Source organism: Quercus suber, unplaced genomic scaffold (assembly GCF_002906115.3).
Source record: "Quercus suber isolate HL8 unplaced genomic scaffold, Cork oak 2.0 scaffold_932, whole genome shotgun sequence".
Lineage (NCBI taxonomy): Eukaryota > Viridiplantae > Streptophyta > Magnoliopsida > Fagales > Fagaceae > Quercus > Quercus suber.
Window position 1 is genome coordinate 89,209 of NW_027070355.1, and position 24,172 is coordinate 113,380.

Genomic DNA, 24,172 nt, shown 5'->3' on the forward strand with positions numbered 1-24,172 from the left:
TCGGCCAGCAATTCCTTCGGTTTGGTCTAGCCTATCTCCACAACTTGTCACACTTTCTCATCTAGAGACTACAAGAAAGCACTCATGTGTACTTTCCAGTGTGTATAGTTAGTGCCATCAAATAAATGAGGTATAATAAGAGAATGTCCTCTATTCATGACAAACAAGGGCAATGGATCACATAACAAATATTAAAATCTAATCAGAGTGTGTCTGCTCTAATATCACTTGATAGATCAAAAACATATTGACCCCTTATGATGAATTAATTGATTAATTAGCCAATTTTATTAATTAATCAAATTAACATGCAAAATGCATGGCAACACAAACAAATCACCAAATAATTAAGTGTGCAACAGAAAATAAATTGGCATGGTGATTTGTTTACGAATGGGGAAAACCTACACGGCAAAAACTCCATCGGGTGATTTTAAGGTCCCTACTCCTGAGAATCTACTATTATCACAACAAGCGGTTACAAGTAAAGGAATCCGAGTACCTTATACTAACCTACAGTTGAACCATTACCCCAATACCCAATTGGACTTGTTCTGTAGTGACAATCTCACCTTGCAATGCCTAGCTCCTAGTATGTGACTAACCAATTGTGCGAATTCCAGTACGCGACTTCAATCACCAACTAGAGAAGGTTGTTAGCTGCAAAGTTATTCAGTTCATAACAACGATGAAGATCAAGAAGATGCTCGGTCACAAAACTCAACGATGTACAAACATAGCAGCTTCTTCACAGGAAAGATGAACTAGGGCAAATTTTGTCTCTGGTTACAATTTGCTTGAACAAATTTTGCTCAACACTTGTGCAACTTGTTCCCTTCAACGGCCATTAAAATAATCCTTTTATATGTCTAAGGTTATGAGAAAAGAAAACCTAAATATACAATCACGGATTGAATGAAAAACATATTAGAAATTCTGAGTTTCATAAATCTCGACGCTATCGAGCCACGAGATTCAATAGCTCTTCAAGACTCGATAGATGGCTAGCTGTCGAGCTTTAATGACAGGCACTTTTCAGATTTGAATCTTGGACAGACTTGCATGACTTTAACACTTGAGCTTGAAACAAGGTTTCTTGATGTATTAAACACATTATAGATCTACCCAATTAGAAGTAAAATGCGTTTTGTCAAAGAATTAGCCAATTACATAAAATAGTGACATATGTTCCTAACAAGTGAATCACATATGTGCTAACATTTTTCATCCAATTTTCATTACAATTAAATAAATTAATAAACAAAAGCCCCTATATTTCACTAGAATAAAAGGGAAATCGTAATTAAAACAGAGAGAGACACGAAGAAAGACCAATATGTGCTTATGTGCCAGAGTGAACTTGAGAAGTGATGGTCTACGTCAACTGGTATATTTCCTTCACATTCATATATGGAATTCATAGTTTACACACCGATAACTCTTCTCTAAGGGAAAGTAGGGATTCTAATTTTTCGATGGGCCAATACGGAAAGCAAATCAGTTTCTAAGGTTTTAGAAGTAGGAATTAAAGAAATACAAAACAAATATATATATATATATATATACTAAATAAAAATCTCATCTTAGACAGAAAGTTTTGAAAATCTTCACGAAGAAAATTCCTTAAGCCTTCAAGGACCTTTCTTTTGTTGCTTTCTTTTTTCCCTTTTAAATACCATTTCAACAATGAATAAACCCGTTCATTAGCATTCCATAGAAATCTTAATGATTTCTTTTGGCAATTGGGGGCGTGTAAGAGCTCCAATAATAGCATTATTTCTTCTTCTTCTTTTTTCTTTTCTCTTAATATTAGACCAAATTAAAGGCGCAATAAACAAAGAAGCGCAGAAGTGGGCGATCAGAGAGATTGCTTGAAATATATAATATTCCAAGATTTCACAACCAAATGCATATTGAATAATTACAAGTTCACAACCATACAATGGATTATGCATTCATATGCAATATTCCAAGACTGAAAACAAAAATATATCTCAAAAATTACACAACATTAGCAAGAGACAGGCAAAGTCAACACAACTGTAGATCCCCAAACTAGTTTAGCTTCATACGATGGAAGACAGTTGATAGATTTTATATCCTATTCCCCACCTTCACGTTTGAACCTTTCCTTTTGTAATTTATTACGGAAGAAAACAGTTTGATAGATTCTATAGCTTCATACCAAGGAAGACAGTTTGACAGGCAAAGTTAATGCTTTAACTTACAAAAGGATTAGCTCAAGAAAGAAGGGGCTATCTATCAACAAAATACATGTAGGTTCAACCGTTCAAGGAGGTGGAAGAGGATGGATTGAAAGAAACCTGTTGAGAACAACTAAGCAATTCATGAGGCCCAGCTTCTTCTTGGCCAACACCCATAAGATCAAGGTAATAAAAGTAATGGGAGATGATGTTGTTCATGAACTCGTTATTATCTTGGCCGCAAACAAGATCTCCATAAAGCACATTCATGGTAGTGCCAAAACCAGGAACCCGCTTAGCCAAAGTATCATTCTTAGTGGGTTTCCAGTGACCAATAAAGACATCATGTGCTGAAGGTTGATGCTTCTTCACTGGAGTCATCCACCTCCAAATTGCAACTTTAAAGGCCAAGGTAGCATTTTGTTCAATATATTCCGGATGGTTCAACAAATCCACCTTCAAGGCTCTACCGGCTTCTCCATAATTGTAATTCCTGTTGAAAGCACCAAGATAGAAAACTGTTTGGATTGTGGTGTATATGTAACTATGAATTAACTAACAACAGATTCTTCAAGGGTTGGAAACGAAAGACACATACATACAAGTCTTGGGGTTGTAGACAAAAATGTTTACGTCTTTTAACTATCGAAATGCCCATATCCAGTTTTACCAAATATTTGGTTGCATATGCTTTTATCAAAGATCTTTTACAGATAGAAAGGGATTTTGTTTTAATGTTTCTTTAACAAATATACATACAACTTCCAAAGAAGTTTTAACTTAGGACAAAATTGAAGATGTGAAAACAATTCGAATGCAAAGATTTAAAGGATGTACTGATCATTGCCAATGAGATTAAATAGGTAAATACCAATAGATAGGTAGAGCACCCCGGCCATAGTACGCAACTCCAGGAGTGCATGGATAAGTGCTTTTGTATTGCTCATCACAATAATACGAGCTGGAATTCATTTCCTTGTTATAGCATAAACCACAAGCTAATGGTTCCTTGGTGGCCACTTTAGATCCACCTAAAAAATATCATCCACATTTACATTGCATAGAGATTGAGTGAGCAAAGGGCCATTGATTGTAACTCAAAAACAAAATTATAAAAAGCCATATCATCATACGCAGTGTTCCAAAAAATTCGTTTAATCTCAAGCCCTTTTTTCCTTAGGAGAAAAGAATCTACTTAAAACACTATCAGTAGATTCAGTTTAAGCCTAATGCTTATTTCTGTTTATTTGAAAATGACAGAATCAACAACTAAATTAAGACTTGACTTGAATCATAATTCCATCCCAATTCAGCCATAAACAATATATATTGTTAATCTTTTCATCAAATTAACACGTAATAAGCCCAAATTATACCTCTTGTAGTATCAATTCTTAACATATTAATTAACTAAACACCAAGAAAGAATTAAAACTTCCCCTCCTTTTTGAACACAACTTCCTCAAATTAAAGTTTGCTTGGTTTGGATATTTCAAATTGAAAGTGCTTTTTTATTTATTTCTCAAATTATCTATTATGATGCTCATTTCAATTATGATTTTATTGGTATTTCAGTATTAAAAACTCTTAATGTTGACCTTAATTATCTTATCTTTAAGTACCCATATATTAAATTAGCTATTAAAGTTAAGAACAAAATTTAGTTACAAAATTAGTTGTAACCTAAGGCTATAACTTTACTGAATTTTGACAAATTCACCATTGGATGAAATCTTCTTCTTATATTCTTCATACTTGCAATATTTCTAAAAAATTAAAGATTAATAGTTATGTCATTAATAAATTGTTTAAATTGCAAATTTTTGTATTTTAAAATTATACATAAAATATAAACTTATAGATCATATAGTAAATAATATCTAATTGACACAAAATTTGACATGTGTATTAAAAGTATAAAGAATATGCAATTGAACAGTTAAATTTTCAAAATATGTAGTAATATTTTTTTTATTCAGTAAAGTTTTAATTTTAGACTACAACCAATTTTGTGAGTAAACTTTGTCATAAAGTTAATTAGCAAAGAGAGATTAAAAAAAACATTTATCATATTTTCTTAAGATTTATTCAATTTGAAACAATCCAATGCAAACAGTTCCCATAGGCCTAATATACAATAAAATGAAGTCCTAAAACAAATTAAGTACATACTTTCTACAAAAATTTGAACTTCCAAATCTATGTAAAGCCTACAAACTCAAACCCAGACACAAAATAAGTCATCAAGCGTAAATTGGACAAAGAAGAAATTCTTATCTCACACAATAAATTTAAGGACACATCCAATTTCACGTCAAACTATAGTAGACGACCTGAGTGGTGATTAGCTCTGCCTAGAACTTTTTACATAGACTCTTTTTTTTCTTTTTCTATTTTTTTTACCATTTATAGTCGATCACTTCAACAAATTGTGAAATTGAATATATCCGCAATATTGTTATAACTTACAGGAGGTTTTGGTAGCAACATGGGCCAGAAAAGCTGCAAGTTCCTTCATTCCCAGGAGTTTCCTGTAGGTGGTACCAAAGCCATGAAGCTGGTAATCAGCAGAGGCAGTGATAAAGGACTGGTAGTCCCAGAAGCCCACTTCATGGGCATCAACCTCAAGTGAGTTACGGTTTGAGAAAATGTTCTCAAACTGTGAGCTCCGGAAGTAGTTAGAAATGGCCCCGCCACAGCATCTTCTGAAAATGGTATTGCAGCCAGGACACGCATCTGTTTCGTATGATGGCTTCACAGAAGACTCCTCACAATTCACAAGCACTAGTGTGATCAAAGCCGTTGCCAAGAGTAGTACAGACCAATTGTAAGCCATTTTTGCATGTAACAAGTAAACAAGGATGGTGGAGAGTGCAGAGTGGAGAGAGGTCTGCACCTTCACTAAAGAAGGAGACTCTATATAAGAGCTGTATGCAACACAGTGGAAGTTACTGAATTTTGTGGCTGATGCTAGGGAAATCAATAGAGAAGCCAATAATGCAGCTCACTCCTTATCCAGTTGGAATTTAGAAAATTCATGGCCCCCCATCTTTTGTAAAACCTGTCGCTGAGGACTCCCTGCCTGTTCCCTCCTTTGTTTTTGTGCCTTTTGGCTTTTTCAATAATATATTTTCTTTCATCCCAAAAAAAAAAAAAAAAAAAAAGTGGCTTCGGAAAGGGAAAGATAGTCAAGTGCAAGTCATCAAAAATAAATTTTAACTCAACCACTAGTAAGTGTACCTAATCTCTTTTTGTTTTTTACCATTTTTAATGTATACGAAGGAAGGAAATAAAGACATCAAAAACTCATTCAGTGAACTCTTTTAGATTTAACAAATTAATTTGTAGACTTGGCGGGTCCCTCGTCTCCACTTGCCGAGCTTTTGCTTTCTTTTTGTTCTTCTTTAGTTCTTACTTTAAAGGGGCAAGAAAAACGTGAATGCTAAATTTTGTTCTTTAATTATTAATTTTTGAAAAAATTATGATAGATTCGTCAAAATTTACGTAGAAAATTTTACTCTCTCTCACGTGCACTTACTACTCAGGTCACTTGAGTCTATCACAATACAAAGGTTAAAAAATTTTATAAAAAAATGAATATGGATTATATGAACAATTCGATGCCTATAAGCATATTATTGGGTTCAATTACGACTAAATTGCAATTTGCATGCTTGGAAATTTTTTTGATTTTGTTCCTTAGAAAGTTAGAATTTTAAATTTTAGATTCGTAATTCAAATGTTATGAATTGTTTCAATTTAAGTCTTTGTTAATGTGATGTTATGAGGTGTCCATTAAGTGCCAACTAAATTGTAATTTACACCCTTAAGGTTTGAAATCATTTTTTATTTTTCCCTTTAAAATTTCAAAATCTAGATTCATAAAACTATGTTATTTTGGGTTAAGGTAGCATTTAATAGACATCTCATCTCAATGCATGGATAGAATGTTTTAAATCCAAATGATATATAAAGTTAAGAATACATATTTGAAACTTTAAAAGACAAAATCAAATTTACCTACTTTGAGAGTGTAAATTACAATTTAGTCTAGTATTATTGTACTTTCCATTATATACTATTAGTATGTAACTCGTGTTTATGCACATGGATGATAAATTAAAGTGGTGATGTTGATGATAGCTTCAGTTATTAAACATATAGGATATTAGTTTGACTATGGCATTTAGAGATATTAAAATGGTTTTTCCTAACAATTTTCATAATATTAGTTACACCAAATTTCTCATTACATTTCTATTATGTATATAATTTTGAAAATGACTATTGGATACTACATATACAATATCAATTCATAATCATTATATGTGAAATTCTACTAAATACAACACAAAATAAAAAGAATAGATTGGTCCAATTGTATCTATAAATTAAATGGTTATAGGTGCATAAGATCATTCAACTCAATTATAATTTTTAAGATTCAATATCTTTGCATATAAAATATCTAAATAGATTAATAGAAACAATATAAAAAAATATGCTCATTAATTTAGAAAAAAAAATAACAGCAAAAATCTAAACAATTTAATTTTTATGAAAAGCTAACAAAAGCAAAATTCAATTTTGATTCTAATTGAATTTTCTCTAACATTTGGTTTAAAATATATATGTATGTGTATATAAATATATATATATATATAAGTATTACCAAGTAATGGACGGTACATAGTCATGATATATTTAAAAGACAAAATCAAATTTACCCTAAACTTTGAGAGGATAAATTACAATTTAGTGTCCGATTGGCAAAGATTATTTTTGTCAACTTATTTTACTATTCAGTTTATTTTTGCTACTATTCATAAGCTTAAAAAGTTTTCAATTTTAAAAAAATAAGTGGATCTCAAACGAACCCTTAGTCTAGTATTAATATACTTTCTATTACATACTATACGGGACAAAACCAAACGTGGGCTTGGGGCCATGGTCCACACTCCCCCACAAAATTTGACACCAAAATTAAGAGTTAGGTCTCCTCACAGAAAGGAATTAACTAGCTAGCTCAGTAGTCTCTAAAAACTAATTTCCTAAATGGCCTCTAAGAAAAAGTTTAATAAAAACAATTGTCCATGTACTTTCATTTTAGCTTTTTCTTAGCATTTTCATCGGTGGTAGTAACAATTTAGCTTTCAATAACTTCAAAAGTTATTTTATCTATTTTAACACCTCACTAAAAGTTCAACTAATTTTTTACCACTTCATTTAAATACTCTCTCTCTCTCTCTCTCTCTCTCTCTCTCTCTCTCTCTCTCTCTCTCTCTCTCAAAAGCAAGAGCAACCAACAAACTTGCACCTCTTACATTGCCATCGTCACCATCACCCACAAAATATATATATATATATATATATAAATTGTTAAGATTTTCATCTGTTAATCAATAACATTTGTTTTCACTTAAATCCTTTTAATTAAATACACGTGTAACAAAGCCCAAATTATATCCAATAACATCAATTGTTAATTAACAACTTAAATAATTAAAAGACAGTAAATAATTCAAACATTAAAATCTATTTCAAATTTCATCAAATTAAAACTCGCTTGGTATGGATATTTCAAATTAAAGTTGATGTTTTTAACATATCAAATAATTAATAATATCTATCTATACGTGCGTAACCAAATGTTTCTATTGAGGTCAAAAAAAAATTCAAAATAATCAGCTAAAACGGATTATTATTTTTATATTTTAAAAATCTGATTTAATCATATTTTAAGATTTATTCAACTTGAAAAGGATAAACCAGACACTCACCTGGGCTGGGCCTACAATAATATAAATTTTAAGTATTCAAACACAGTAGACATCCATTAAGTTTAATCCGAAAATATTATTACACATAAGTTAATCCATACAATTTTATACACACGTCCCAAGATAATAGAGTGATTTGAAGTAACAATTTCAAGTCATGAGTTCTGCTTTGTGGATTAGTGTGTGTAATAAACATTACTAAAGATGGGCGGAAAAGATGATCTTAAACACGTTTATATTCAACCAAACCAACCATGCAAAATCCCAAATTGAAGTTGGTGCCAACATGGGCAAGAAAAGCTGCGACTTCCTTGGTTCCGAAGAACTTCTGGTTCATGTAGGTAGTACCAAAGCCATAAGGCTGGTAGTGAGCGGAGGCAGTGATGAAAGATTGGTAGTCCCAAAAGCCCTTTGCATGGGCCTCAAGGGAGCTACGTTTTGAGAATATGTTCTCAAACTGGTCGGTCTAGTCAGGAACGGCCCCGTGACAGCATTTTCCGCCTCCTCCTATTCCTATTACTACAGCTTTTGGTGGCGGGGAAAAAACCTCGCCATTTGGTCGGAGAGTTGGTGTCCTGCTCACCAAATCACTGCCTTTTGATGAATGGCATACCATTGAATGCGGTGGCGTTTGAATCTTCTGGCAAAAAGGACAGGGCTGCAGAGGCGGACCTCCTACACGGTATGTCACATTCAACCAAGACTCGTCGCAATTGACAAGCACTAATATAAATGCCAATATTGTCAACTGTAACAGTACAGACCATTTATACTCCATTTTTGCATGTAACAACTAATAATGGCAATGGAGACCAGAGAGGGAAAAATGGAGGACAGGAGAGTTAAGTAATTACTCTATATCAGGGATTCAGGAGTAGAGTGGTTTGATATACCCTCTTTTTATAAAATAGTGAAATTCATCATCTATGTCTATATTTATATATAATATTTAAAAATTGAAACCTAACATTTATTGTTTCTACTTTCTTGTTAAGTCACATAAATGATCATGTCATCATTCTTGTTTTTCTACTTTTGATTTCGAAGAATAGATGACTCTTAACTTGAAAAGTATTAAAGCTTAGTTTGTCTCATTTTTGTTGAAAAGGAAGTAACGTAAATACTGCACTCTAAACTTTAATTACGTTTTGAACAGTATATATCTTCCTCCACTTGTGCTATCTTCCACGCAAGTTCCTTTCCTCTCATGCGTTTGTCTTCTTCTATACTTTTGTATTATTTTTTTGGTTAGAACTTAGAAATATATTTTTTTGGTTAGTATTTAGAAATATTTAGGTCTTGTTTGATACATGGTTTTAAACACATGTTTTCAGTTTTTAAATAAGATTATATATATTTTCACACACTTTTTTATCCACGTATATTTTAAAAAACTGAAAACTATTATTTAAACATACATATCAAACAAACCCCTAAGTTATGGGGGTGTCTTCTTCTGCTATACTTGTAGAGTCTTTGCGTAAATGTCTAGTCTTTGCTTAAAGTCTTGCTATTACTTTTCCTCTATTATTATTCGTCCTATATAGAGCTATATAGGTATAGCCAGTTTGTTCGTCTGTCAATTTTTATTTCGAATCTATTTTTATCTAATCTTCTCGTGTATTGTTTTTTTCCGCGTAGTCACTGTCGACTGTCTTGTTATTACTTTTGTACTATTCTTCGTTCTCTAGTCAAGTTTGGTTGTCTATTAATTTTCTATTTTGAATATGTTTTTTCTCTATTCTACCGGTACTATTATTTTTAATAAATTTAATCATATTCATATAGAGATAAAGGGATAAGATATTTTTCCCCAAAGGGCATCCAACGTTCCTGTCCCTCTCGTCTCTCTCAACTCAAACCCTCCCTTTTGAGTTCTCACTCACCGTGTCTTCTTTCTCCTCTCCACCCCTCACAACCACAAACTGCATTTTCCAAGAGCATTTCCATAAGAATAGTGTTTATTACATATACGCCTCTACATGCAGTGAAAAAACAATTAAATGGCCAAATTGAAAATAGCGACTTCAAGTCACAATTTTAATTATTTTTTCATGTGTGTAAATGTGTGTATATTAATGTGTATTACTATGTGCAACAATTGTTTTTGGCAAAAATGCAATTTACATGCATGCTAACTTTGCTTAAGAACCTTTTTAGTTCTTTACATTTGAATTTGGTAATTTTAGTCCAGAAGTTTACTCCAAAGTCATTTAAGTTTTTTAAGTTTAAAAATGGTCATTTTAACCCAATAAATTTACCCAAAAATTATTTTAATCCTATAAGTTGGTAGTTTTGAGTTATTTTTAGCAAATTTACACAACTAAATGAGTCATTAAAGCATTAAAATGATTTTTGAGCAGAGTTATAATTAGACTAAAATGAACTTCAAACTTAAAGAACTAAAATGATTTTCGTGCAAAGTTATTGAACAAAAATGACCAACTAAAAATTTAAAAATTCAAAATAACTTTTGGGTAAAGTTAGTATGTGCAAATTGTATTTTTATCAATTTTTTTTTACCTTTATGTAATACTGAGACTGAATTTGCCATATTAGCTTTTTACTTATAACTCAATACATCATACCATACCTAATAATATCACATCAACATTTTACTTAAAACTTGAAATATGATATTTATTGAGTTGTTATCATATGTAATCATATATATTTATATTTTAGTAATATGATAATGTGGCATGCTCTAATTGAGTAGTATAAAGCAAGGGTTTATATGAATTAATATTTATAGAAATTAATCTCTTAACCTTTAGGTCATTGTCCCAATACTCCATTCCACCCTTCTCCTCAGTTTCCTCAATGGCCCACCCTCACTAAACGACTCCTCTCACTTCTTCTTCCCTCCTCCTGCGTATACAGTCCTACTAGGTCTCACTTACTAGTCCGGTCCAAACCTAGACTCACTATACTTACTGTACATTACGTTATATGGGATAAGGTACTTTACGTTATACTTTTTATCCTTGTGTGCTAATAGTTGTAGACTCTACTTGGCATCTATATACATTGGATTGGGAATCAATATTAATATGTATATATATATATATATATATTTTCAGCTTCAACAAGGTTTGAAAAAAAGTAAAAACAACGAAGAGAGATGAAAAACAGAGTTGATTAGTATGTGATGCTTCATTATTGTTAGGTGGAACATGTAAGTCATTGTTCAGTTTTTGTGTGCCGTGAACGGGCCCTTTGTATGCAGAAGAAGCCGAAGGCGGAAAAGCATGCAACTATATAGTTGAAGTTGATTGTAGGTGACCCATCTCATAATTTTCATTTTATCCTCGTTATTAGGTATACATTTGTGAGCGAAGTCTTATATTAAATAATAATGAAAAAATTGAGTGAATAATATATCATAATTGGGCCTAAACTCATAATTTTAAGCTTTTAGGTCAAATATTATCATTATATATTATATTAACTACTTAATTAGAGTTTTTCCAATATATTATTTTCCCAACAAGTGGTATTAAAGTCCATAGTGGTGAAGGGCAATGGTGGCAAAGTTATCATGATTTCTTTCGTGGTTGGGGCAAACATAGGGTTGAATAATAATAAGAATAGGAGGGTGATTGATATAATATAGTTGTAAGACCTTAAATAGTTATATATATATATATATATTGATAAAACAACCAAAAAACAGAGCATTACAAATTTAGATGATATGGCCATTGGTAGTGCATGGGAGCACTGGAGGCCATAACAGCCATATTATGTACATTAACAAGCACAAAAGCAGGGATCCAACGGAGGGAAAAGCATATACCCTGGTGCTTTAAGGACTCTAAATCAGCAAACAAGGTTTTTCCTTCCCAATCCGGAGCTTGGCCTGTATTCAACAACTGAACCAAAAAATTACAATTGCTCAAAACCAAAATTTGGTTTAACTGAAGCCTAAAAGCTGTCATAGCTACTTCTCTAAGGCCTTCAAGCAAAACACCTAGGACTGATCTAGCTGCACTGCTGCTGCACCCGTAGAACACCATTGCACCCTGCCTAGTCCTAGCCTCATAAGCAAAAGCAGCTCTCTTATTTCTTCTTTGCCTGACACCAGAAATATTGAGGATGATGCTCCATTGCCCATGAAGACCTTGAGCCATAATTTTCTGCCAAGATATCCTATGTTTAGTACTGTGATGATTTTGAAAGATCTCTTGGTACTTGCAAAACAGATTTTGAGTGGTTAAAATGACATTCATTGGATCAGGAGTAACTCCCTTATGAATTACCCTGTTTCTATGATTCCAAATAGCCCAGGGGGCGATGAACATCAACTGCAAAATTTTCATGCCACTCTCGTCCAACCTCTTATGTCTAATAATGGAACTGATGATCCATTGCTGAACTGCAATAGGACCAAGGGAGGAAGTATGCAGGGCTAGAACTTATCCATACCAACAAGCTCTAGCAAAATGGCAATGGAACCGTCATCGTCCTCGGATGCCTCAGGAGAAGGAGAGGGAGACTCCACAAAGCCACCAAGATGAGCCTACCATCTAGCAATACGGCCAACACAGGTATTCGCTAGACACAACTCATCAGTGAGAGTGTCAAGGCGAGCATCCATGCGCTGAAGCTGCGCCATGATCACATCCAGAGTCACACTTCTCGCTGAAGTAAAGGGAGCGGAGGTGGATGGAGCTAAAGGAGTGGGAGGAGTTACCGTACTGAACCGCCTCGATCGAAATTGAGCCTCGCTCCGTTTAATGGTAGCGTAGTCAATGGCACACATAACAAGGAAGTGGTCGAATGAGGGAAAAGGAACAGAAAAATGGCGTAAAATCCGTGTGATAGCTAAAGAGAAGATGAGCTTATCACAAGTCACATATCCCTATACTCATCTATAATAGAAAGAATGAAATGTGAAGGAAAATCTATAGTGAGATGCTCAAGAAGGGAAAGCAAAAATCGAGCACGAGGCTCTGTGATAGAGTTATAATGAGAGAGAGGGTGCAAAACAAAAGTCATAACCATGTTCATGAATCTAAGACCTTTAGCAAAGGTTGAACATGGTGTAAACTGACGATCACCCTTGAATGTTCAAAATGTGTGTAAAACACCCTTGAACGTTTAGACCCCAAATTACAAATTATCAATTCAAGCTTATAATCAAACAATTAATGTGCGAAACATGAACATAAGCCAATCACAGAATTGATAACTAATCTAAGTCAAATATAAACACATCCACAGCAGTAAATATAAGGCAAAGATAAAGGAAAGGAAGATGCAAATACACAGACAACACACGATGTGTTATCAAAGAGAAAACCAAAGTCCTCGGCGTAAAACCTCTCCGCCGCCCTCCAAGCGGTGAAATAATCCACTAAAGAATGTAGTTGGGATACATGAATAGTAAAAGACCCTCCAAGCCTAATCTACCCAGGTACCTAAGCCCTCCAAGCTTCTTACTCCAACGAAGTTACGCCGAATTTATTTCTTCTTTAACTTCCCAGATTCTGCTATTAGACCATAGCATCTACCAATGTATATTGATTCCTTCCTAACTGCTTCCCAAAAGCACCAAATAAATCTTCTCACATACGTGGGTATGGTGAGATAAGGATTTGATAAAGAACCTCTCAAGGATGTAACAATAGAGAGGAAGAGAGTAGAAGAATTTGTAGAGTCTCTTAGGTAAAGATTAAGGATGAGACAATTTTGTTTTTCTCTAGTGTTTCTCTCACAAAAATTCTCTCTAGAAGCTCTCTCAATTTAGTAGGTATAAAGGTCTATATATAGTGGTGTGTGTTTGAAATACGAAGAGACAGCTTTTGCCAAACAGGGCTGGTTGGTGGCTTGGCCTCACGGCTTGTCCAAGTCGCAACGTAACGGCCTGGCCAGCCTAGGACTTTTGTCCTGTAATGCGATAGCTGGCACGACCCTTTAGCTCCCCTGTGTGCTTCTCACGTGGCTGCAGTTGGTGGCTTACCAGTCGTGAGTCAGGTGCGAGTTCTAGCCGCGGAACTTTGCTTCTTTGCACAAACTTGAGCTTTTCTTCACACTCTCTTCACACACTACCCTTACATGAATCCAACCTAAATACAGAGTTACTAAGTGCTAAATTACAAGCAAATTGATACGAAATAAAGCCAACAAGATGGTTGATAAATTTCAACCTTACAACCCCAATTAGAAAGGCCCTCATAAAAAGTAGAAATCATCTCATTTGTGGACACAGTCCTTAGATGCTCACAACTGGAGTAGTTAGGATACTCTACCCTCGGGACGTGGAGCACCTCAGATACAATATTTGGTGTGACCACTATGTGCGTACCTCGAACGCGAGTATGAAATAAAGGTACAGAATAATCCAGTCCATGCATGTTGGAATAGAACTCCTAAATCAGCACAGAAGGACAAGTGACCGAGATGTCACACAGGGACTCCCAACCCCGACTGCAAATGATAGTGGGTAAGTCAGTGTCAGAAAAGTCCGACAGGATGACTCGGTGTTCCTAATGAATGCCTTGTCTAGAGAAGTTCTTCAAGAAGTCCTTTTAGGGATCCTCATCATGGAATCGAATGGAAGAGGGGGTAGGATTAGAAGACGAAGATGCCCCAGAACGAAGAGGGTTCCGAGATGGAGTAGACTTTCGTTTCGGTGCCATTGACGCACTAACGTAAACTAAAGAGGGAGGGGGAAGAAAGAAACACTCAGAAAAGTCCCAAACAGTTCAAATATACAAAAATATATTGAATGTAAAGGACGTATGCATGAAAATGCATGAGCATGTGATATATGTGATATGCTACAGTAATATCATCATGGGCTTAGCCCAATCCAAACTTACCAGCACACAAACAATTTAACATATATAACACACATTTAAATGCATGAAAATATAGTTATAATGCACATGGAATGCAACGCATGAAGTTTTTAGGATCAAATCTTCAAAACCAATCCCAAAAATTTTGCAAAAACCTCTTTGATTTAAAAAACCCAAAATTTCCAACAATCCCAAAAACTTAGGTTAAAATTCATGAAATGCATGAAAATGAGAAATTTAGACACTTACCAAGTGAGAATAAGTTTGAATAAGGTCGAAAAACTCTAGGGAGTGAGGTTTAGAGTAAGAAGAGAGTGTTTAGGAGGTGAACAGGCACGGACAGATCGAGAGAGATCGAGGAAATGAAGTCTGGATCACATATGAACCATTATATAGGTGTTCAGTTATTCTCGACAGATCGAGGTGTCGAGACAGGTGTCAAGTATTAAAAGTTTCGACAGATGCATCTATCGAGAGGTGTCTAAAGGTGTCCATAGCAAAGCAAGCTCGATGGATGGAGAAGGTATTGAGGAGCTATCGAGAAAACAGGAGATTTCTCGATCAATCCACCTAGCTATCAAGAGGTGTTGAGATTGCGATGAAAAATAACATATGAGCTCGATAGATAAGACAGGTGTCGAGAAGTATCGAGGAGCTGTCGAGATTACTTAAAAAAGCAGTTTTTCAAGAAGAGAAAAACACATATATGAATGCAATCAAATGTGCAACTCAACCAATGATCCAAATAGCATTTTGAACACTCAAAATCATCTCTCAATCAAAAGATTAAGCACATAAATCCCAAAAACACATACACACACTAAACAAGTCTAACCAATTTTATTTTTCAAAAACTAGTCAAGATAGTTTAGTAAGCATACATTGTGATGGCCAAATCACATTGTATCTGCACATGTATTAAAAGTAGCAAAAAATATTGCGTGTTGTATGTGAAAAACATCACAAGATTGCATAAGTGTACACATGTTATGACGATTTGAGACATGAGAAAATCACTTTAACTCACACACAATCATAAAAGGTGATAGGGACCATTACTTTCGAGGTACATCCTATAACTCCCACATCTCCTAAAATACATGCTTGCAATCATATATAAAGCATTTTAATCTTTTTTACTTTTTATTTTTCATTACATATTTTTCTTTTAAGCAAATCATACATGGGCATATAAGAGAGAGAAAAGAAATACCCAATTATGTTAAGTAATTGACATTCCAATTTTGCTATGCCGAAGCATACAAATGTCATTTCATGATTGGCAGGCAACAGTGGTGAGATGGTTATTTATACATTTCTCTTAGGATTTTCTAGTCATTCCCGTCAAAAAGAGTGATACGAGTGTTAAGTACAAAAGATTACTTAATCTTACTTATTACAAACACGAGCCATAAAGCTCACTTGGTTAGTTGTACATAGAGATGCTCATCTAAGCTATAAAAGATACAAAGTTTAGAAAATTTTGTTTCAATGGCTATCTAAGGTACACAAGTACCAATGTACACAAAACACACACTATTTTTGTATTTTCTAATTTTTCATTTTTTTATAGCAAAAACAAAACAAACAAAACTGAAAATAAACAAAAACATGTTAAGCAATGCAAAAAATAAAAACTAGACTGACTCAATACTTGAAAGCAAAACACACAAGTAATGCAAACAAAAACAAGAGTGGAGGAGAGAGAAAAAGTGATAGAATCACTTGGAGCCCTTTTCCTTCCACACCTTAGAAGAATCTTTCCGTCTAGCAAATCCTTGATTCGATGGTGAGGGGGAAGAGTTGAAACCGTTCAAGTTCGAAAGAAACATGAAGGATTTGAGAATATCTCTAAAAGGAGCAAACAATGATGGAAACTGATTCTAGTTTCTCGATGCGATCATGTCGTTACTCTGTTGAGTGGTTAACCACTTATAACAATTAGGTCGAGTATGACCGGCTGCTCCACAGTAATGACAGAGATGCTGTTTTTTTTTTGTTTAGGTTTTTAAGAGTTAACCTTCTTAGCCCTAGGGTTTTTAGCTTTTTTCTTATCTTGCTTAGGGGTGCTTCTAAGATAGATTTACCCTTGTCTATGTTCTCATTAGCTAAATCAATTTTGACATTAGTATTCTTAATTTCAACATTATTACTAGAATGAACAAAAACAGTAGTACTAGTAGAAGCAATATTAGAAGGAAAGAAATCATACCCTAAACCGATTCGATCGAAAGCAGATTTTTGAAGACTGAGCATTTCATCAAGCTTAGCACTTGAAGTCCTTTCCAACTGAGCTCTGACTTGGAACAATTCTGCCTCAAGCTTCTTGATCTTTTCAGCTAAGAAGTTATTCTCAAACCTCAGTGCTCCAATAGTTTGATTGGCTTCATCAAACTTTGTGGAAAGCTCTTCACGCTCAAGCTCCACATCGCTGAGCTTCTTGGTGGTCAACCTATACAATTTCTCGTGCTTTTTTGAGAGCTTGTATAACTTTGTATAGGTTGTATGCATGTCATCTTGTTCATCCATCTTCTCAAACTTGGACTCCACCAATTCTTATTCTTCATCCACATCTTCAACACTTCCCTCAGTAGGATTGATAGTGGCAGTGAAGGCATTTAGGATTTCGTCATCCCCATTATCGGAATCATCTTCAGGCTCGGTGTCGCTCAATGTAGCAACAAGTGCCTTGCTCTTCCCAATGGCCTTGAGATTTATAGGGCACTCTTGTTTCATGTAACCAAAGCCTTGACACCCAAAACACTTTGGTCCTGAAGGAACAGTATACTGATCGCCATCCCTAACATCCTTCTTCCCTTCATCTTGGCTCTTGGACTGAGAAGAACTGGATTGCCAATGGTCCTTGTCTAAGCCCTTCTCATTGGCATTCTTCATGAACTTCTTGAATTGCCTTGTAATGTAGGACTTCATCTTAGAATCCTCATCGTCTGAAGACTCATCAGTATCACTGCTCTTGGCCTTCAATGCCATACTTTTGCCTTTACTCGACTTACTAATTCTTGTTAAACCTAACTTATAGGTTTGCATATTACCAACCAGCTCTATCATAGGAATCTTGTCAATATCTTTTGATTCCTCAATCGCGGTGATCTTGACATGGAATCTCTTGGGTAGAGGTCTAAGCACCTTCTCACAATCATGGGTTCAGAAATAGTTTCCCTAAGATTAAAGGCTGAGTTCACTATGTCCTTAAGCTTGGCATAAAACTCATCAAACGACTCATCTTCCTCCATATTTATCTCTTTGAAGCTAGTAGTAAGCCTTTGAAGTTTCGAGTCCTTGACAGCCTTTGTTCCCTCATAGGTTGTCTGGAGAATGGTCCACACTTCCTTTGCAGTTTCAGTGGAGGATATCTTCTTGAACTCCTTATTGGTGACCGCACTGAATAAGGCATTCAATGCTCTGATGTTGAAATTTGCAGCCTTAATCTCAGCATCATCCCAATCGGTCGGCGCTTCCTTCAGCTTGGTCCAGCCTATCTCCACAGCTTGCCGCACTTTCTCATCTAGAGACTGCGAGAAAGCGCTCATATGTACTTTCCAGTATGCAAAGTTAGTGCCATCAAATAATGGACGTATAATAAGAGACTGTCCTCTATTCATGACAAACAGGGTTCAATGGATCACACAACAAAGATTAAAATCTAATCAGAGTGTGTCTGCTCTGATGCCACTTGATAGGCCAAAAACGTATTGACACTTTGTGATGAATTAATTGATTAATTAGCCAAGTTTATTAATTAATCAAATTAACATGCAAAATGTGTGGCAGTGCAAACAAATCACCAAATAATTAAGTATGCAGTGGAAAATAAATTGGCACGGTGATTTGTTTAAGAATGAGAAAAACCTACACAGAAAAAAAAAACACCGGGTATTTTAAGGTTACTATTCTCGAGAATTCACTATTATCACAACAAGCAGTTACAAGTAAAGGAATCCTAGTACCTTATACCAACCTACAGTTGAACCCTTACCCCAATACCCAATTGGACTTGTTCTGTAGTGACAATATCTCCTTGTAATGCATGGCTCCCAGTACGTGATAATAGGCCAAACGCGTATTGACCCCTTGTGATTCAAATTAATTAGTTAATTAGCCAAGTTATTAATTAATCAAATTAACATGCAAAGCGCGTGGTAGCACAAACAAATCACCAATTAAACTAAGTGCAGCGAAAAATAAATTTAACACGGTGATTTGTTTACGAATGGGGAAAACCTACACGGCAAAAACCCCGCCGGGTAATTTTCAGTTCGCCACTCTCGAAATTCCAGTATTATCACAACAAGCAGTTACAAGTAAAGGAATCTCAGTACCTTATACCAACCTACAGTTGAACCCTTACCCCAATACCCAATTGGACTTCTTCTGTAGTGACAATTTCTCCTTTTGATGCACGGCTCCCAAGTACGTGACTAACCAATTGCGCAGATCCTAGTACGTGACTTCAATCACCAACTAGAGAAAGTTGTTGGCTGCAAATTTCTTCAATTCATCCACAATGAAGATCAAGAAGATGCTTGATTACAAAACCCTATAGTGCACATACACAGCAACTTCTTCAAAAATGATGAACTAAGGCAAAACTTTCTCTTCGGTCACAATTTGCTTGAACAAACTTTGCTCAATACTTGTACAACTTGTGAACTCTTTGACAGTCCTTAAAACAATCATTTTATATGTCTAAGGTTAGGAGAAAAGAAAACCCAAAGACACATTCATGGATTGCAAGAAAATCATATCAGACTTCTGAATTTCATAAACCTCGACAGATAGAAGGTGTTGAGAAGCTGTCGAGCAGGTGTCTAGCACCCAGGTTGAACAGCTTTCTAAAGCTTGACACATGCTAACTGTTGAGCTAGCTGTTGAGCTTTAATGAACTTGCATTTTCTCAGCTTGTTTCTTGAATAAACTTGATGACTTCAATACTTGATCTTTAAACCTTGTTTCTTAAAGTATTAAAAACACCTGGAACTACCCTATTACAAGTAAAGTGCGTTTTGTCAAATGATTAGCCAATTACATAAAAGAATGACATATGTTTTTAACAAGTGAACCACATATGTCCCAACAATTTCCCCCTTTGGCAATCCGTGATAAAACCACAACAAACAAATGAACATATGAGAGAAGTCATAAATCACTCAACTCATATTCACTTGTTGAATATAATAAAATCTATCCTAACACAAACTCTTGAAAAACTTTGCAAGAAGAGAGTTTATGGCAAGTAGACTTTGGCAACCTGTATTTCTGAAAAATTTTAAACAAAACTCATCATGACATCTTAGTGTGAAATAGAAATAATAGATTGCATACAAGTATAAGAAGCACGTGCATAAAGGAAGAAAAAAAAAAAACAACATATGTAAGGATAGGTGAAAGAAAAACATACATCTACACATAAAGAAGATAAATACAATGTATGTCAATAATGGTCACAAGACCCAATGTACAAGAACAATGTATCTATAAAAGAAAGAAAAGAAAAGATATATAAAATCCTCACTACATCCCTCATATTAACACTCCCCCTAACAAAATGGTCCTATACTAACTCTCCCCCTAAGAATGACTACTCTCATATCCCAAAACTACTCCCCCTTTTTGTCACAAGTGACAAAGGGTAAGAGTGTCAAGTAGACATCTCATCAGAAAAGCTAGCATCTCCATCATCATCAGAAGAAGCATCAGAATCAGAAGCCACTAGAGGAGGTGGTGGAAGAAAAGCCTCAGAAGCATAGCCACCTATAGTCGCCTGCCATCGTGCAATACGACCGACACAAACGTTCACCTGATACAACTCGGTAGAGAGTGTATCAAGGCGAGCATCTATCGTTGAAATTGCGCCATGATGTCTCCAAGTGACACATCGCTCATGGAAGAGGAGGGAGCGGATGTAGATGGAGCAGACCGAGATGGTGCCAAACGAGATGGAGTTGAACGAGAGGGAGGAGCTGCTGACTCTTGCGTGACCTAAACTGCGTCTCACTACATTTTATAGTAGCGGTGTCTATGGCACACATGAAGGTGAAATGGTCGGACACCAGAAAAGGAATGAAAAAATTGCATAAAATCCTCATGATAACGGAAGGAAAGATGAGCTTATCACATGACGTCGAATCTAGATGAACATCTATAATAGAGAGAATGAAACGTGAACGGAAGTCTATAGTAAGATGCTCAAGTAGGAACAACAAAAATCGAGCACGAGGCTCTGTAATGGAGTTGTAGTGAGAGAGATGATGAAATACAAAGGTCATCACCATGTTAAAAAACCGAGGGCCTTTTGCAAAGCCCTAACAGTAAGTGAACTGGTGTTCACCCCACTCAGAAGGACGCTCACAAAAAGCGGATTTGAGCTCATCTTTGGGCACAGTCTGCAGACTCTCACAAGTAGGATAGTCAGGAAGCTCTACCCTAGGAACCCGAAGCACATCCGCAACAAGTTGCGGTGTGACAGGAATGCACGTACCTCAAACCCGAGTAAAGAAAAGAGTTACTGAACGATCAATTCCGTGCATGTTAGAGTAAAACTCCTGGATAAGCACGAGAGGACAGGTAGCCGGGACGTCACACAGTGACTCTCATCCCCAACTGTGAATGACATTGGGAAGGTCGGTGTCAGCGAAGTCCGCCAAAATGACTTCGCGTTTCGAATGAACACCTCATCTAGAAAGGTTCTCCAAGAAAGCCTTTCGAGTATCCTCATCACGGAACCGAATGTTAGGAGTAGGATTAGATAAAGATGATGCCCCGGAACGAAGAGGGTTCCGAGCAGATTTACGCTTAGGTTCCATAAACACGACTAATGTAAACAGAAAAAGAGTGAGAAAGAGAGAGACAATCAGAAAAGTCCCAAAGCAATTCAAATATAACAAGCATATTGAAAAGAGAGTACGTATGCATGAGGAATGCATGAACATGTGACATGCAAAAGAAATTTCATCATGGGCTCAGTCCAATCCAAACCAGCAGCACACAAGTAGATTGCACACATCTAAATGCATGAAAATACTGTTATAATGCATATGTGATGCAATGCATGAAGTTTTAAGATCATATTAGCATAACCTAACCCAAAATTGTAACAACAACTCATCAATTTTGAAAAACCCCAAAATTTTTCAAAAACACCAAAACCTAGTTTTCAAAACATGAAATGCATGAAGAATGAGAGATTAAAAGCTTACCAAGTGAAGAAAAACTTGAAAAAGCTTAAAGAAACCTCGAGGATCAAGATTGGAGTGAGATGAGAGAGTTTGGGAGAGAAAAAAACAGAGCTATCGAGAGAGAGATCGAGAATAATGAGGTTCGGATCACACGAGGAAGTTTAAATAGAATCTCAATAAAGCTCGACAAAAGGTGTCGAGCGGTGTCGAGACATCTGTCGAGGAAGGTGTCAAGAAATTGGTCTTCAACAGATGTAGGTGTCGAGAATGTGTCGAGGAACAAACCACTAGAACCAAGAACAGAAGCTTGATCAATTAACCCAGCTGTCGAGAAGCTATCGAAGAGACAAGAACTTTCTCGATCGATCCACCAAGTGTCGAGAAGTTGTCGAGATTGCGATAAGAAAAAGCTTAAGAAGCTCGATAGATAGCTAGGTATCGAGGAGGTGTTGAGCTAGCTTTTAAAAACAGTTTTTCAAAAAGTGAAAAACACAGTCATGAATGCAATCCAACATGCAACTCAACCAATGATCCAATCAACATATAAAGCTCTCAAAATCATCTCTCAACAGTAATATTAAGCACATGGATCCCAAAAATACACACACACTAAACAAGTCTAACCAATTTTATATTTCAAAAACAGTTTAGTGAGCATACATTAACACATGTAAAACCTTGTGATGGCCAAATCACATTATACCTGCACATGTATCAAGAGTAGCAAAGAATATTGCGTGTTGTGTGTGAAAATCACATATTATGACGATTTGAGATATGAGAAAGTCATTTTAACTCACACACAATCATAACTGTTTGATGGGGACTATCACCTTTGAGGTACATCCTATAACTCACACATCTCATAGAATACACACTTGCAATCATATTTAACAGCATTTTTAATCTTTTTGCTTTTTATTTTCTTTGCATTTTTCTTTTTAAGCATATCATACATGGACATATAAGAGAAAGAAAAGAAATACCCATTGATATTTGACATTCCAATTTTGCTATGCCAAAGCACACAAATGTCATTGACATCACACTTCTGCTATGCCAAAGCATACAGATGTCTTTCATAATTGGCAGACAACAGTGGTGAGATGGTTATTTATGTCTTTTTCTTAGGATTTTGTAGTCCTTCCCGTCAAAAAGAGTGATACGAGTGTTAAGTCCAAGAAATAACTTAATCTTACTCATCACAAACAAGAGCCACAAAGCTCACTTGCTTAGTTGTGCATAGAGATGCTCATCTAAATTACAAGAGATACAAAATTTAGAAAACTTTATTTCAATGGCCATCCAAGGTACACAAGTACCAATGTACACAAAACATACATTGTTTTTGTATTTTTCTAAATTTTCAATTTTTTTTTTATCAAAAACAAAATAAACAAAAACTAAAAACAAACAAATAAAAACATGTTAATAAAACAAAGTATAAAACTAGACTGACTCAAAAAAAATAAAGCAAAACACACAAGTAATGCAACAAACAAAAACAAAAGATAGAAGAAAGAAATAGAATAACTTGGAGCCCTTTTCCTTCCACGCCTTGGAAGAACCTTTCCTTTGATTAAACCCTTGAATCGGCGGTGAGGGGGAAGAATTGAAGCCGTTCAAGTTCGAAAGGAACATGAGGACTTTGAGAAGATCTCCAAGAGGAGCAAAAGAGGATTGAAATTGATTCTGGCTTCTAGATGCTATCATGCCGTTGCTTTGTTGAGTGGCTAACCATTTATAACAATTTGGTCGAGTATGACTGGCAGCTCCACAATGATGACAGAGATGCTGCTTCTTTTGTTTAGACTTTTGAAAGTTAGCCTTCTTAGCCCTAGGGTTTTTAACATCTTTCTTATCTTGCTTAGGGGGTGCTCCTAAGATAGATTTACCCTTGTCTAAGTTCTCACTAACTAATTCAGTTTTAACATCATTGTTCTTAATTTTAGCATTATTAGTAGGAGGAATAAAAACAGTAGCACTAATAGTAGCAATATTAGATGAAGAAATACCATACCCTAAACTTGTTCGATCCGAAGCAGATTTCTAAACGCTAAGCATCTCATCAAGCTTTGCACTTGAAGTCCTCTCCAACTGAGCTTTAACTTGAAACAGCTCTACTTCAAGCCTCTTGGTCTTCTCAGGCAAGAAATTGTTCTCAAACCTCAATGCTCCAATATTCT

General features: G+C 35.4%; 1 protein-coding gene across 1 annotated transcript; it reads right to left on the reverse strand.

The window, feature by feature from the left end:
* Positions 1 to 1,867: 1,867 nt before the first annotated feature.
* LOC112004118 (chitinase-like protein 2) lies at positions 1,868 to 5,259 on the reverse strand. Its single transcript, XM_024036340.2, has 3 exons — positions 4,674 to 5,259; positions 3,076 to 3,235; positions 1,868 to 2,697 (listed from the first exon to the last, which is right to left on the reverse strand). The coding sequence occupies exons 1-3, from the start codon at positions 5,038 to 5,040 to the stop codon at positions 2,283 to 2,285; spliced, it is 942 nt and encodes a 313-aa protein (XP_023892108.1). The 5' UTR covers positions 5,041 to 5,259; the 3' UTR covers positions 1,868 to 2,282.
* Between the last annotated feature and the right edge of the window lie 18,913 nt (positions 5,260 to 24,172).

What these genes read in the sequence shown, in the direction of transcription:
- LOC112004118 (XM_024036340.2), bottom strand. Translation starts at nt 5,040, where the DNA reads ATGGCTTACAATTGGTCTGTACTACTCTTGGCAACGGCTTTGATCACA. An exon ending in TGTTGCTACCAAAACCTCCT is followed by an intron (nt 3,236 to 4,673) that starts GTAAGTTATAAC and finishes GATATTTTTTAG; the next exon opens with GTGGATCTAAAGTGGCCACC. An exon ending in GGTGCTCTACCTATCTATTG is followed by an intron (nt 2,698 to 3,075) that starts GTATTTACCTAT and finishes TGCTTTCAACAG; the next exon opens with GAATTACAATTATGGAGAAG.